The sequence below is a fragment of the Takifugu flavidus genome, chromosome 18 (genome assembly GCF_003711565.1).
Source record: "Takifugu flavidus isolate HTHZ2018 chromosome 18, ASM371156v2, whole genome shotgun sequence".
Lineage (NCBI taxonomy): Eukaryota > Metazoa > Chordata > Actinopteri > Tetraodontiformes > Tetraodontidae > Takifugu > Takifugu flavidus.
Window position 1 is genome coordinate 2,437,311 of NC_079537.1, and position 13,027 is coordinate 2,450,337.

General features: G+C 43.6%; 1 protein-coding gene across 5 annotated transcripts; it reads right to left on the minus strand.

The window, feature by feature from the left end:
- Window positions 1-1,117: 1,117 nt before the first annotated feature.
- LOC130515458 (zinc finger protein 646-like) lies at window positions 1,118-12,817 on the minus strand. Of its 5 annotated transcripts, none has more exons than XM_057015708.1 (8): window positions 12,575-12,817; window positions 10,478-10,734; window positions 10,124-10,370; window positions 7,273-7,362; window positions 6,189-6,292; window positions 5,994-6,147; window positions 5,733-5,912; window positions 1,118-2,809 (listed from the first exon to the last, which is right to left on the minus strand). In XM_057015708.1, the coding sequence occupies exons 1-8, from the start codon at window positions 12,707-12,709 to the stop codon at window positions 2,642-2,644; spliced, it is 1,335 nt and encodes a 444-aa protein (XP_056871688.1). In that variant the 5' UTR covers window positions 12,710-12,817; the 3' UTR covers window positions 1,118-2,641. The 5 variants fall into 5 exon arrangements, with proteins under 5 accessions (XP_056871688.1, XP_056871689.1, XP_056871687.1 ...); XM_057015709.1 differs by having other exon boundaries at window positions 5,781-5,912; window positions 5,994-6,150; XM_057015707.1 differs by having other exon boundaries at window positions 5,994-6,150.
- Window positions 12,818-13,027: the final 210 nt, after the last annotated feature.

Genomic DNA, 13,027 nt, shown 5'->3' on the forward strand with positions numbered 1-13,027 from the left:
CAATGCGCGTTGCCGCCACGTGCGCGCGCGTGGGTTGGACGTATTGATAAAGTTAAATTGAAGCGATCATCTGAGGGCTTGGAGTGATGCACAGCAGACAGGCGCGTGCAGCTTTATCGATTCCTGATCGAACACGGTCATAAACAGGGTTAAACCTATTGTCTGTTTTCATTTTTAAAGTAAGCAGATTAGTTAAATTACAATTCTGAAAAAAGGATTAGTCTCGTTGAGCGGATTTTAGTTTTAGTCACCACTGGAATTGTTAAAGGATTAATAAACCAATCATCCGGACTTTCACTCTTCTAGTAGGCAATTTACACTTAACAAAAACTTGAAACCTAATGTAACAACTACTTTTATCCCATTTTTATATTTCCATTCATTAATTATCAAATCTCAGCTGCCATTCATTTTCTTGTCAGTTCATGTCACGTTTCAGTATATGAAATCGCAAACAAAGACTAAACTGGGTATTTACGTACAGTTCCAACAAAAATGGTGACTTTTATATTTTCTTGTAAAGATACAGGCAGATGTGTGGAAAAAAACAATTAATCCATGCGATAAAGTCACCACTTAACAGGCGGTACTAGCCCTGAATTTCAAGTGGAAAATAAATAATGGGCTTTTCATGACGCATACAAGCGAACTACTTTTTCCACAATTCAATTCAATAACGTTTATAATGATGTGACTAACGTTTATTTTTGTGGTTTCCCCCGAATTAAAAAAAATGCTATTGTCGCCCCCTAGTGACCACTCTATAATCTACACTACTTCAAAGTCAGAATGGTAGAGCAGCTTGACCTTTATTAAATTCCAACCCAACAAACTCCCCTTGTAAAACGTCATTTATATGAATGATATGAGATTGGAAACTAGTCGGTTAGATTTAGGGAATAAGAAACAAATCCCATGAAAATGTAATTTCCACAGGTAAAACTAATTTAAACTCGTCCATATCCTTAAGTTTAGGATAGTTAGCTTCAAAACGGTCCAGTTCTCCTTCATTCTGGCTGCAACATTCCTCACAGCTGGCACGGTTCAAAACAACTTAAAAAGGGGGAAAATATCATTTTTAATGGGAAAGAAAACAAACAAAAAAGTAGCACACTAATGGTGATAATAATAAAACATTTTATTTTATAGCACTTTCTAAATACTCAAAAACACTTTACAAGAAGAGAGAAAACAATGAAAAGATGAATAAAAATAGAAACAACTTTTAAAAAGAGATAATACAATGTCAGTAGAATCGTGGGTATTTCAATGACCACCATGTTAGCGAGATAACAGTCCTACATGATAAAAAGTTATGGGATTAAATCAAACTGTTTGCACAATTTGCTTTTTTTGTTATCTGGCCAACAGCAACTAGTTGCTTATTGAAACATCCTGCAGGTAGGCGACGCCTAAATCCATCCTTGGAGCCGTTTATGGTAAAAACAAACGCTTAAGAATGGGATGGTGTGGGATCCAGAAGCGCGGACATACTCTTATTAGGCCAAAGTTTCTTCCAAACACAACAGCTACGTCCTGGATTGAAACCTGCTCCAGTCATGAGGAGGTGCAGACCTACGGCCACCTCACATTATCACAGCCAGTGCAGTTCTTGATGGTTGGTAACAGTGTTTAATAAAATAAGCACTTGCTTGCATGTAAAATGAACAAACCTTTTAACAGTCAAACTGGGACTTGAACCAGACCTGCTGCCCAACAGCAGATCCTTAAATCTACAATAACAACTAGAAACCAGAATGAGTGAGAAATACGAGATTTCTGTTGTGTGTTAAAACAAAACGAGGAGCACCAAATTGTTCTTAGAACACTGAGGAGCTTTTTTTTTTTTTTTTTTTTTTTTTTTTAATAACAGTTTCAGTCTTCACAACACACAGAATCCAAACTGTACATGTTGAAATCTTTCGTTATTTCTGAACAGCCAGTTGGGATGTTTCCATTGTGGCGGATTTTGGGGCTCTGTAATGGCTTTCTGAGAATAGTGGAAGTTCACAATCCAATTCACATCCAGGAGCATGTTGGAAAATGATTGGCTTTTGTAAACAAAAAAAAGTTTATTCTTTTTCCCACAAGCTGTAACAAAGTTGGGTTTAAACGAGAAAAAAAAGGACTCTTGGCAAAATGTTGTGAAAACCTGGTGCTGCGGAATCCCGAATCCTTCAAGGTTTGGATAAAAAAATAGCTTTTTTGTTAAATAGATGGGAAAAGGGGATGGAGCAGGAAGAGACACTTCAGAATGAAAATGATAGATATTTTCCTATCTAGAGGAGCAGAGAAGACAAATTCATAGTGACAGGACAGATATCTTAACTTATATCCAGTACATGGCATAGATCATACATGAGGGTCAAGGCAACACATTGAAAAATAAAAAAACTAACTACTTAGGATTCAATCTCAACTAGTTCTTAACAGGCCCTTTTCCTGTTCCCAACGCAACGTTCCATTAACGGGGGGGAGGTGCTGCAGGTGTCGACTCCTCCCTCTTTGATGCTGGGTCCACGACAGGAGAAGAGGATGAGGAGGAGGAGGAGGCAGATGTGGGTGTGTGACGGCGGTGGACGTGAGAGGATGAGGAGCAGTTGGTTCCCCGGGGAGTTGGGCGGATGAGGAGGACGTGGTCTCATTGATTGTAAAGCGAGCGCTGCTCCCAGGGCATGGGCTGGATGGTGCGGTGCACCGGAGAGGGTTTGAGCGTGGGCGCTCCGTTTGGATGAAGGGAGTGGCCGATGGGGTTGATGGTGGTGAGGGGTCGCTGAGGGGCCAGTGAGAAAGTGTCCTGGTGCTTCGGCTGGAGGGAGAAAAGAGGGAGGGTTAATCAGACCCAGGAGCGAGTGCGGCTGTTCATAGAGTGACGCATGTGTTGGTGAGGCTCAAAATGCAGAAAGCAACAATGAGTAGAGATTAGCATGGAGAGCAGGGAATAAAAGACATTCAGGTCTGTTCTGGGTGGAGCCCAGTTAGCCAGAACAGCATTATTGGTCCTCAGATGTGAGGGTGGATCATAAATCCTTGCCAATTTTATGGATAGCTTCCCTCCGATCACTCGAGCTCCTTTTTAGCTGTATTGCTAAAGCAACTGATGAGGAGCAAAATCAAATGGCTGATTTAAGGGCAAAGAAATCTGTAGTTGAACCATTGGTTTATTACCAGAAGGTCACAGATCAGAGGGTAATTACTTTATGTTCAATGACCAATTACTTAATTATAACATCAAAGTCTGATGAGAACAAAATCTGAGCAGTGAGATGATCTGAAATATGTTCCCTCAATTTCAGGGGTGTTGTCACATATACTCGTTTTCCAGATAGTTAAAGATATTTACCGTAATTTCCGGACTATAAGCCGCTACTTTTTCCCTACACTTTAAACACTGTCATTTTTACTAACTCTCATCAACATGGAAAATACTAGAAGAAAAGTGTATGATGCGGCTTTTAAGTTAAAATCGATCACTCTGGCGGTTGAAAAAGGAAATCGAGCTGCCGCATAATCTTGGCATTACGGTAATCAATGGTGAGAAGGTGGAGACGCCCGCCTGAAGAACTGATCCAAAGCAAAAAGACAACAAAAGCTCTTAGGCGTAAACATCGCAGGAGGCCCGAGCTTGAAAACGTTCTGGAAGACTGGGTCAACACACAGAGAGCAGGTGGCCGCGGTGTTTCCACTGTACAAACCAAACTGAAGGCAAAAGCAATCGCCACGGCGATGAAAATAGAGATTTTAGAGGTGGGCCATCGGGGAGTTTTAGATTGTTCATTGTTTGAGTAAAAAAGCATAAACAACGTTATTAGTGTGTAGCTGATACAAACGTATATTTCAAGGTAGCTGCGTTACAGACACCGTTAGAAAAAAAGCATTTACCGGTACAATATATTTATGTTGCTAAGCGGATTAAATTAAAAGTTAACAAGTCCTGACGTGATAAAATTTGGATTTAAGGTCTCTGTATAAACATACAAGTGAAAAGAGTGGCTGTTGTTTCTTACCTGTCTGTCACTCGTCAGTGACTCGTCTCTTACGGTAATAAAAACATCTACTGGTACTGAATGTTTTCAATCTAATTTTTCATATTACTACGTGGGATACCTGCGGCTTAAAATCTGGTGCGGCTTGTATAAGTACAAAATTGATTTTCTTTCTAAAATTAGATTATGCGGCTTTTAATCAGGTGCGCTCTGTAGTCCGGAAATTACGGTATTATTTCTAGTTTCAGCAGAGTGCGTCACAATGATCATGAGACATGAGAAGATGTGATCAATGGGCGGCACTAAATAGAACCAAAGCGCTGAAGGGATGATTGGTAAGTCAAACAGCTGTGTTAGAGACAGATCACCGAGTTAGTAGTGTCCTAAGGCTGGAGAGTTGGGATCCAGAGCAGGGATAAAGACTGACCCATCACATGGCGTTTAGCCTGCTGCACTCTGAGGACACTGCTGGACACCTCCTCTCTGCTGACTACACACTGACAAAACCTGTCTCCTGTGCATATGCTGGACAGCGGACACCCAGGCAGCGACTGAGCACAGGGAGAGAGTTTCAGGTCAACTAGATCTTCTCTCCAAAGGCAGTTGTCGAGTGAGAGAACAGAGAATCCTCCTCTTCCTGTCTGTTTCCTCAGTAGTAGCCCATTAATTAGATATTCAACAGCAAGGGTCTTCCACACTGGCCCTCGTGTTCCACCACAGGCACGGCGGCCTCACGGGTACGGCTATCTGTGAGCGCCGTCTGCTCTGTGGCCAGCTGGTCACCGAACATTTGTGATCGGTTTTATCGTTTGGATGCAACAGCCCCCCCCCCCCCCGTTGACTCACTCCATACACGATACACTAGTGTGCTGAGGTTTGGCTCTATTTTGGTGGCGACTCCACAGATTGTCTGTACCGTATGTGATGGACGGAGCGACTAAATGTTATGGCTGTAATTTGTGTTCCCTGAGGGAGAAGAATGAGGTACAGCACCTCTTTTTTGGACTGTCGTAGCTCTTGGAGCCAATGTTCCAGTAGATTGTCCCACTGTGCAGCCGGGCTCGGCGAAAAGCGGCTATCAAACCAAGTAATGACTGTAGAGACATCAATCTAAAAGGCCTCAGGTCACCACAGGGGTGTGATATCCCATACAATACAATACAACCGTTGTTCCTGTTCCTCTCCTACCATGTCAAAGTCCAAGACACTATTAGATAAGCTAATCAATAGCTAATCAAATCTAACTGTCCAATGTTTAAAAATCCACAAAAGATTGATATTATAAAGCGTGCAGCAGCTTTAGCCCTGACTGTTGAGAAGCTGATAATATGTCCCCATATATTCATCCTCATTAGTAAATGTAGACCCCAGCCCTGCACGGTCCCTCATATCTGATGGCTCTATCCTCAATTCATTCCCCTTTATTGGTTAAAGAAAATGACCAGTGTCTCAGCAATCCATGTCCCTCAGTTCTCCCAGAATGTTTCAGGAGCAGCAGACTAAAGCCTCGAATAATCACACAAGTATGTGTCCAGCAGAAGTCTCCACAACCTGCATCCTTAACCTCGTTATGAACATCATCAAATACAGGAGCCAATAGAAACGGGTGAGTGGCGGGGGAGACTCCCGCTGGACACAAAGGATTGAAATATCAGTCCCTCTCTCCTGGTGTTAGTAGCCAGACAGGGAGAAGGCAGCGAGCCAGCAGAGAGCAGATGGCGGGTGTGTGGTGGGTCTCTCTCCTACCATGGAGTTGGCGCTCAGCCTAGTGTATCCCGAGCTCATCTCCTTTACCTCAGGCACCAGGGGCTGGAGCAGGGAGTAGGAGGAAGACGGGGTGGCACTGGAAGAGGAAACGTGTTTGTTGGAGGACGAGCTCCTCATGTTCTGCTGGCTACTCTGCGAGGATACCGACCTGGGATGGCCCTGCAGAGGAAAAACCAAAACCGGATCATCGCACAACCGCGTTAGGCGCGACACTCGGGAGGTTTGATCCCCGGTACCGACCTGGTGGGGATCAGGCACGGGCTGCCCACTCACACCGGCCCCCTGGCTGCCCTGTGACATGGGTGAGACGCAGTGAGAGGACAAGGAATCCTGCTGGGCGTGTCTTCCATGCTGTGGCTGCATCATGGAGTTTGCGCTGTTCTGTTGCTGCTGCTGTTGCTGTTGTTGTTGCTGCTGCTGTTGTTGTTGTTGTTGTGTTGTTGTTGTTGTTGTTGTTGTTGCTGCTGCTGCTGCTGCTGCTGCTGTCGTTGCTGCTGGCGGCGAGCCGTACCGGAAAAATTGGAACGTCGACCGCCCGACTGAAGAGGGGGAGGAGGAGGACAGAGAAAAACAAGGAGGGGTTCGGGTGAATCATTTCTCTTTGTTCACTGTGGGAATTTGTGACAAAGTGAAGCAAGACGGATGAATGTGATGACGATTTTTCAGAGTGCTTTTCACACCGAATCCGATTATTCTAAGTACGCACGTCCTTTACTGCTCATTTCAAACGTCCTTCAAAGCTTCCTCTTCACTACTGTTATGACGAGATGGAGTGGTCAAATTTTACACACACACACAACCACACACACAGCTCAAACATACACCAATTCTTTCCCGTAAACGTAGAGTTTTCCAAACATTTCCTTCACATATATTTCCGCTGCAGTTACGAAGATGACAAATACGGCCGGGAAAGGTGAGGATTGCTTTTTGGAGTCTGAAACCAGATTCAAAATCCAATTTACTTTACTTCACAATGTGCAATTAAACAACTAGCACACCACTTAACACTTTCAGAGAGTGCTTTCAATGTTACCAATTCATTTCACTCATCTTTAGCAATTTGGGGGAAAAAATAATCCCGTTTCATTTCAAACACTTGGTCATTTAATCGTCTGTGGGATTTATATTTTTTGGATTCCTGGTGAAAAACTACATATGTTTTTTTGGTTTCATTTTTAGGTGTCATTGCTGACACAACTATCATGTAACAAAAAGACCTTAATAACTCCAACACAACACAGATTTGAACAAGGCCTTTTGTTTCCAAAGGGGTTGGAGCTTGCGGATTATTTCCCGATGTTTTTGAGAGCTAAAGCTCAGCCTTCCGTTCCTGATGGGTTGGAAGCAGAGTGAACCAGACGACAGCATCAAGACGAGACAAATCTACACCCGAGCTGATCACGAGTGTTCAGAACCTCTCCGGTTCCTGCATGAGTTGCCCCTAACTCGCAGCTGCGCTCCAATCTGCCAACGTCACCTCGCACACAGACACATGCACACTCGCGCTCACACCAACCTGGTTTTTGGCCGCGGCGCTGCAGCGGTGCTGGGCCAGGTCCAGCATGGTTCGGTAGCTCTTAAAGCAGGACGGGCAGTTGAACCGGTTCTTAAGAACCAACCCCATGCATACACACAGATACACACACAGACACACACACACAAGTTTTTGATTACTAGGCTTGTCAGGGACATGGACTGAATTTGTGTTCAGTAGTTCAGATGTCTGACCCTGGCCCTAAACTCGGCCTGCCCTGCTCTCGCCCTCACGACCCAGCATGCTTTCACTTGAGCGGGACAGGACAGAAGGTCAACAGAAACAGTACATGCACAAACTCCATCTAATCCAACACAATCAGTGCACAGTACGGCTTTCATCTCACCCACACACTCACATATACATGCAGGAATAGAAGGGACGTGTGTCTAGTACATATGTGTATACATATAGTCTTTAGCACCACGTCACCACGTCAGAATTCTGGACATTTTCACGTTCAACAGCAGAGCACGACGTCAATCCAGGAAAGATTATGACTGTCCCATAAAACTAATTTACAGGTCTTCTCAATTTAAATGCCCATATTATTTATTGTTAACACTAAAACTGATCATCAGTTACTAGCAGGATTTCTCTCCTTGCTCCCTATACGAGCCAGACACAGACAGTTTGGGTGTTTAGCTCGAAATCTGCAAATTTTGGGCATTTGGCTCAGGTAAAGTATTTTTAAAAATCACACTTCTGAAGTAGGCAAGGCCGTGGCTCAGCATTATTTCAAACTTTAATGTTATGTACTGTATATCGGAAGTGTAAAAACTAGAAATTCCATTTTCGGGGGGGAGACAGATGGACCCCAGCTAGTAAAGCAGGAAATATGTTGTTTTTCATGCATGAGCACATGAAGTTAGGATAAAAATAATCAAGAAATCATTTTCAAACTATTGTGAAAGTTCAAATCCCCCTGTAGAATAAAAAATGCACCAGTTATTTATAATCTAACTATTATCATTATCAGAAAAAAGTATTCGTTTGATCCTGGTATACTACACGAGAGGAAAAAATGTTTATCTGGATCAGTTAAAATGGGAAAGATGAATCAGGACTGCAAACATCAGACTAAACAATTAACCAGTGCAATAGGTGGTTTGCAGGTGATGTCACGACTGCAGATGGGGGGGCAGGAAGTTTATTGCCCACAGAGAAAGAGGGAAGATCTGTTGTTGCCTATGGCTGCAGCAACTGGTCAAATAGAGTTGGGGAAGCTACGTCCACATTCTGAAAAAGTACGGTAGTCACTCACAAAACAGGAGAAACTTAAAAATCCAGCCAAAAAACAGTGGCAGATGTGGATTAAACACCTCCACCTCAAATCAGGAGACGTCAGGAGGGGAGTCAGACAATGTAATGACCACTTCATAACAGGTACGGCTGCAGGCATGAAACGACATGCATAGCTGGCTAAAAATGTTAATACAAACCAGTGCGTCCTGAAATTCCAGAAAACATAACTAACTGTGACATCATCCTGTGGAGTTTGCTCTTTAGGTGGTTATTTATCTTTGTTTTAGCAATTCTCGCTCCACTTCCTGTCACAGCCAGTTCGCAATAAAATCTTTGTTCCAACTAGAAGTAGGAAAAATCCCTGGATCATATTCCACTGTGTCTTACTATTTTAAGATGATACCTGCCATGTGGAAGCTCACATGATGTTTTTGCTCATCCACTTCCTGTCCCATTTGAACGTTGTGCGCCATCGTACTGACAAGATTGCAAACCACCTATAGAAAGAAGCCCTAGAGATCTAAAACACGCTATAGATCACACACTTATCATGCACCAAACTAGTCACAATTTTACGTTTTATAGCTTTTGGCTGCTTCAACTGAATGAACAATCACAGCACAACCTGCAGGCATGCCAATAAATGCTGCACTCCACAGTTTTTTAGTTTACTGTGCACAATTATACACATAAGAAAGGTTTTAGAAGAAATACACCAGCGTGCCCCAGATACATGCAAACAGAATGTCATTGTGAGCATATTTGAGCCTTTTCTTACACGTGTCTCTGGTGACCACTTGTTTTTGGATCTCACTTTCCAGCTGTGTGTGTGTGTGTCTGTACAGAATTTCTGTTTGACGTTTTCATGCTTTCTTTCCACAAATTCTTGCCCTTTACTTGCAACACTAGGAAAATGTTGAAGCTCTCATGCTCAAACTGAATGTAAAGGACGAACATGGTTGTCACAGCGATGATTGATTTATTTTTAAATCAGAGAAGGCTGTGACGACACACTCGTGAAACTTGAAAACACCAATTTATTACCCCAACTACAACTGCACAACTCAATTGCATGTAAACACGTTGACACCCAGAAAATGCGACTGTAAATCGTCCTTTTCTGCGTATTAACTGGATTTAAACTACACAACACATGTGCTCATGACCCACACCCCCCGCACTGGTGTATGACCCCAGAAGAAAAACAAAATCACCATGACCACGAGGGACATCGTGCATCTCATCTGCACAATAAGAGCCACGTACATTACACACGAGGTGAACAACGCTGTACGGTTATCCATCTTTCTGTTCTACCAAATTCAGGTCTGCTGCCTGACTCCAGTTGTGTAATATATGACATAAAGGAACTGGAAAGGGGGCCGTATGGACAGACTGACCACCACATATCACCCCCTAATGCTGAGGAGGATGCCCTCCCATCATTTATTCGATTTTGGGTTTGCTGATGGCAAACAACATTAGTTACTTCTCAACTTTGTCCCTTAATTTTTCATTGAAATGCTCCAACAACTCACAGAATGCAGCCTTAAACACAGCAGTGCAGACGCCACTCTCTAACACACACCTGGCTCGATGCGGCAGCGGTGCAGCGGTGCTGGGCCAGTTCCAGCATGGTCCTGTAGCTCTTGCAGCAGGAGGGGCAGTCGAAGCGGTTTGGACCATCGTCGTGGATCCTCTGATGGTTGCGGAGGTAGCGAGCTAAGCGGAAGGCCTTCCCACACAGGTCGCACATGTAACGTTTCTGACCGTGGATTCGCATGTGGTTGCGCAAGGACATGTAGTTGGTGTAAGGCTTGTTACAGAAGTCACATCTGTAATAAAGGTCCATCAATGTGATTAGGCATTTTTCAACATTTCCTGGGGAAAAAAAGAACTACAAAAATCAACAAAACAAACAAAAATAACCATTAAAGCCTACTTGAAGTCCCCAGTTCTGTGAGTGAGTTTGTGGTTGAGCAAGGAACTGGCGTGCTTGTAAGCGCAGCTGCACAGGTCACAGACATATGGTTTTTCATCTGACTCCATATCATCTGCTGCCGTCGTTGCTGCCGCTACAGAGGCGCGGGACTCCAAGGACAGAGTGGAGTTGGACAGTGACGCTGAGGATAGACTGGAAGTAGAGAGGGCTGCAGAGGATGAAGGGAGCTGACTGCACCAGCTAATGGTTGAACTTGGCTGTCACAAGGAAGAGGAGAAATATATTAACACACATACATTAACAGTGCACCCACATGTGAGCTGAAAGAAAGATGACCAGTGCATCACTCATCTCTCAATACAAGATTGCTGCTGACTGGGTGTAAATTATGCATTGATGCAAAAGGTGTAAGCACATGCGTATGTTACCAGGCACAAGGTGACAAACACCATGTAGGTGCTCCATAAATTACATTTCTTTCAAGTGAGGCCTCTCATGTGATCTATAAAATCCCATAACTGCTGTTTAAAAAAAGTAATAAAGCCAAACAATAATAAAAACTGGCAGACAGATTCTAAAGATCAGGGGTTTGCACTTAAAAATGCACATTTTATCTGAAAATTCCTGTCTGGCCAGTGCTCAGCCACATCCGTTTACCGCTTTCCCCGCTAAGAGGGAACGGGCTCACTGCTATCTCCTTCACATAATACACTTACAGCACAAATCAGAATGTAATTGACATCCAAGAGAAAAGTCTCCGGTAAACTGAATTTTAAGAGAACTCAAAGAAACATGAGCCAATAGCCGTATGCAATAAAACATCCCAACTACATTAACCAAGGTCAAATGTGGGAAGCAAGTATAATAACCCCCCTGCCAAGCGGAGACTGCTATAACCAGACCTGAAGAGTATTTTAAACATACTCTGAGCAATCCACCTTTCCCAACGCTCGGTGCACTCCCAGTTATAAGAGAAAGAGACATCATAAAACTGTAATCTTGATGCTCTCTAGCAATGCAAATCAAAACCACAATGTCTTCAACCATTGATCTACAAAAATAGAGCAAAACCCTGAACTTCTTGCAACTAATTCATTCTGTATACTGTCTATATCACAGCTTAAACTAACTAATGAGTGAGTTGGTTGGCAAATACAAACGCTCAAGGCGTTTGTATTTGGACAAGTGTGGCAACAACTACTGAAAGCTCTGGGACTTCACAGCAAATTCAAGTTTTGGAAACCATGGCAACATCCTCCCACAGCATAAACGAACTGCAAAAGATGCACTGATGGCAAACACAGTTCACAAGTCTTAAAAACATGTTCGCAAATGCCTGGAAGTCTTTGCTGCGTGCAGAGAATCTGCCGCTGAAGGCGCCCGTGAAAGCAGCGTAGTCCGCCGTCACAAAGAGGTCTTTCTAAGTCCTCCGCGGGGCGTCTTCCGTTCCCGTTTCCTGTGGGACACTCTGGTCGTGTTTACTTTGAGCCGCCTGCCAATAACGTGGATGGCCTTGTGCAAATTGCCAATTTTAGCCTCCGCCAATTAACAGCGTTTCATTAAAATTGTGAATTCACGCAGCAGCCTGTAAACTAACAGCGGCACTTGGACACAGTGCTACCCCGTGGTGATGGACGGGTCCCGTTAGCTGTGCGTGCTAGGTTAGGCTGAGGCAGCCAGTGTTGTTGGATGCTTGCCTTGACTCTGTGATGCTCCAGAGTGCATACCTCTAATTAAAGTCTTAGGGCAATTCGACCCTGCCATACTTATACGAATACAAGTTCAATTCCGATAGCCCAGAGCAGAACCTAGAATATGTACAAATTACGGAACAGCTAATAGTAACTAGCCACTTAGCTTTGCCGCTAACTAGGCCGTGAGCCGCTCAGCATGAAGATGGGAGCGATGCTAGCCAGCTGCAGCCGCTGAACAGTGTCAATAAACAGCTCTCAGGCCAACACCTGACCAGCAACCCGTGCACAGAAAGACAATACACAGTGCCTATGAAGAGATTATTCATTTAACTCTCTGATACTGCTATTAAAAATTGCTCCCTGGGGTCGCCAGCCATTGGCTGTGGGGAGATGGCTTTCTTACTCCGGAGTCGTTCGGATCCTTTTTCCAGAACAATTGAGAGCAGTGACCAAAAGACTCTGTCGATGTCACGTAATTCACTCCGTTTCTATCTTGAAAGTCTCCATGTGTGGTGCCGGTGTTTGTCCTGGCATACATCGTGGGCTTCCAGATTCTTTGAGTTTTTCAGGTTGAAAAGAAATTAGGCTGCTTTGTAGAGATCTTCTTCCGAAAAGAAAAAATATTTCCTCTGTGAAATGAGCGTTTTGGCGGCGGACATGTCGGCGCATGTGGAGCGTTACTGCCGCCTACTGGACCGGAGCGGTACCGTAGCCAAAATAAACTGAGCCACTTATTAACCTTTCAAACTGAAAATATACTGCCTATATATTTCAATATTGTGGTGGAATTCTAAAAATATAATAACATTAAAAAATCATATTACGCTATTTTTGTGCAGTATTTTTATTGTCATGG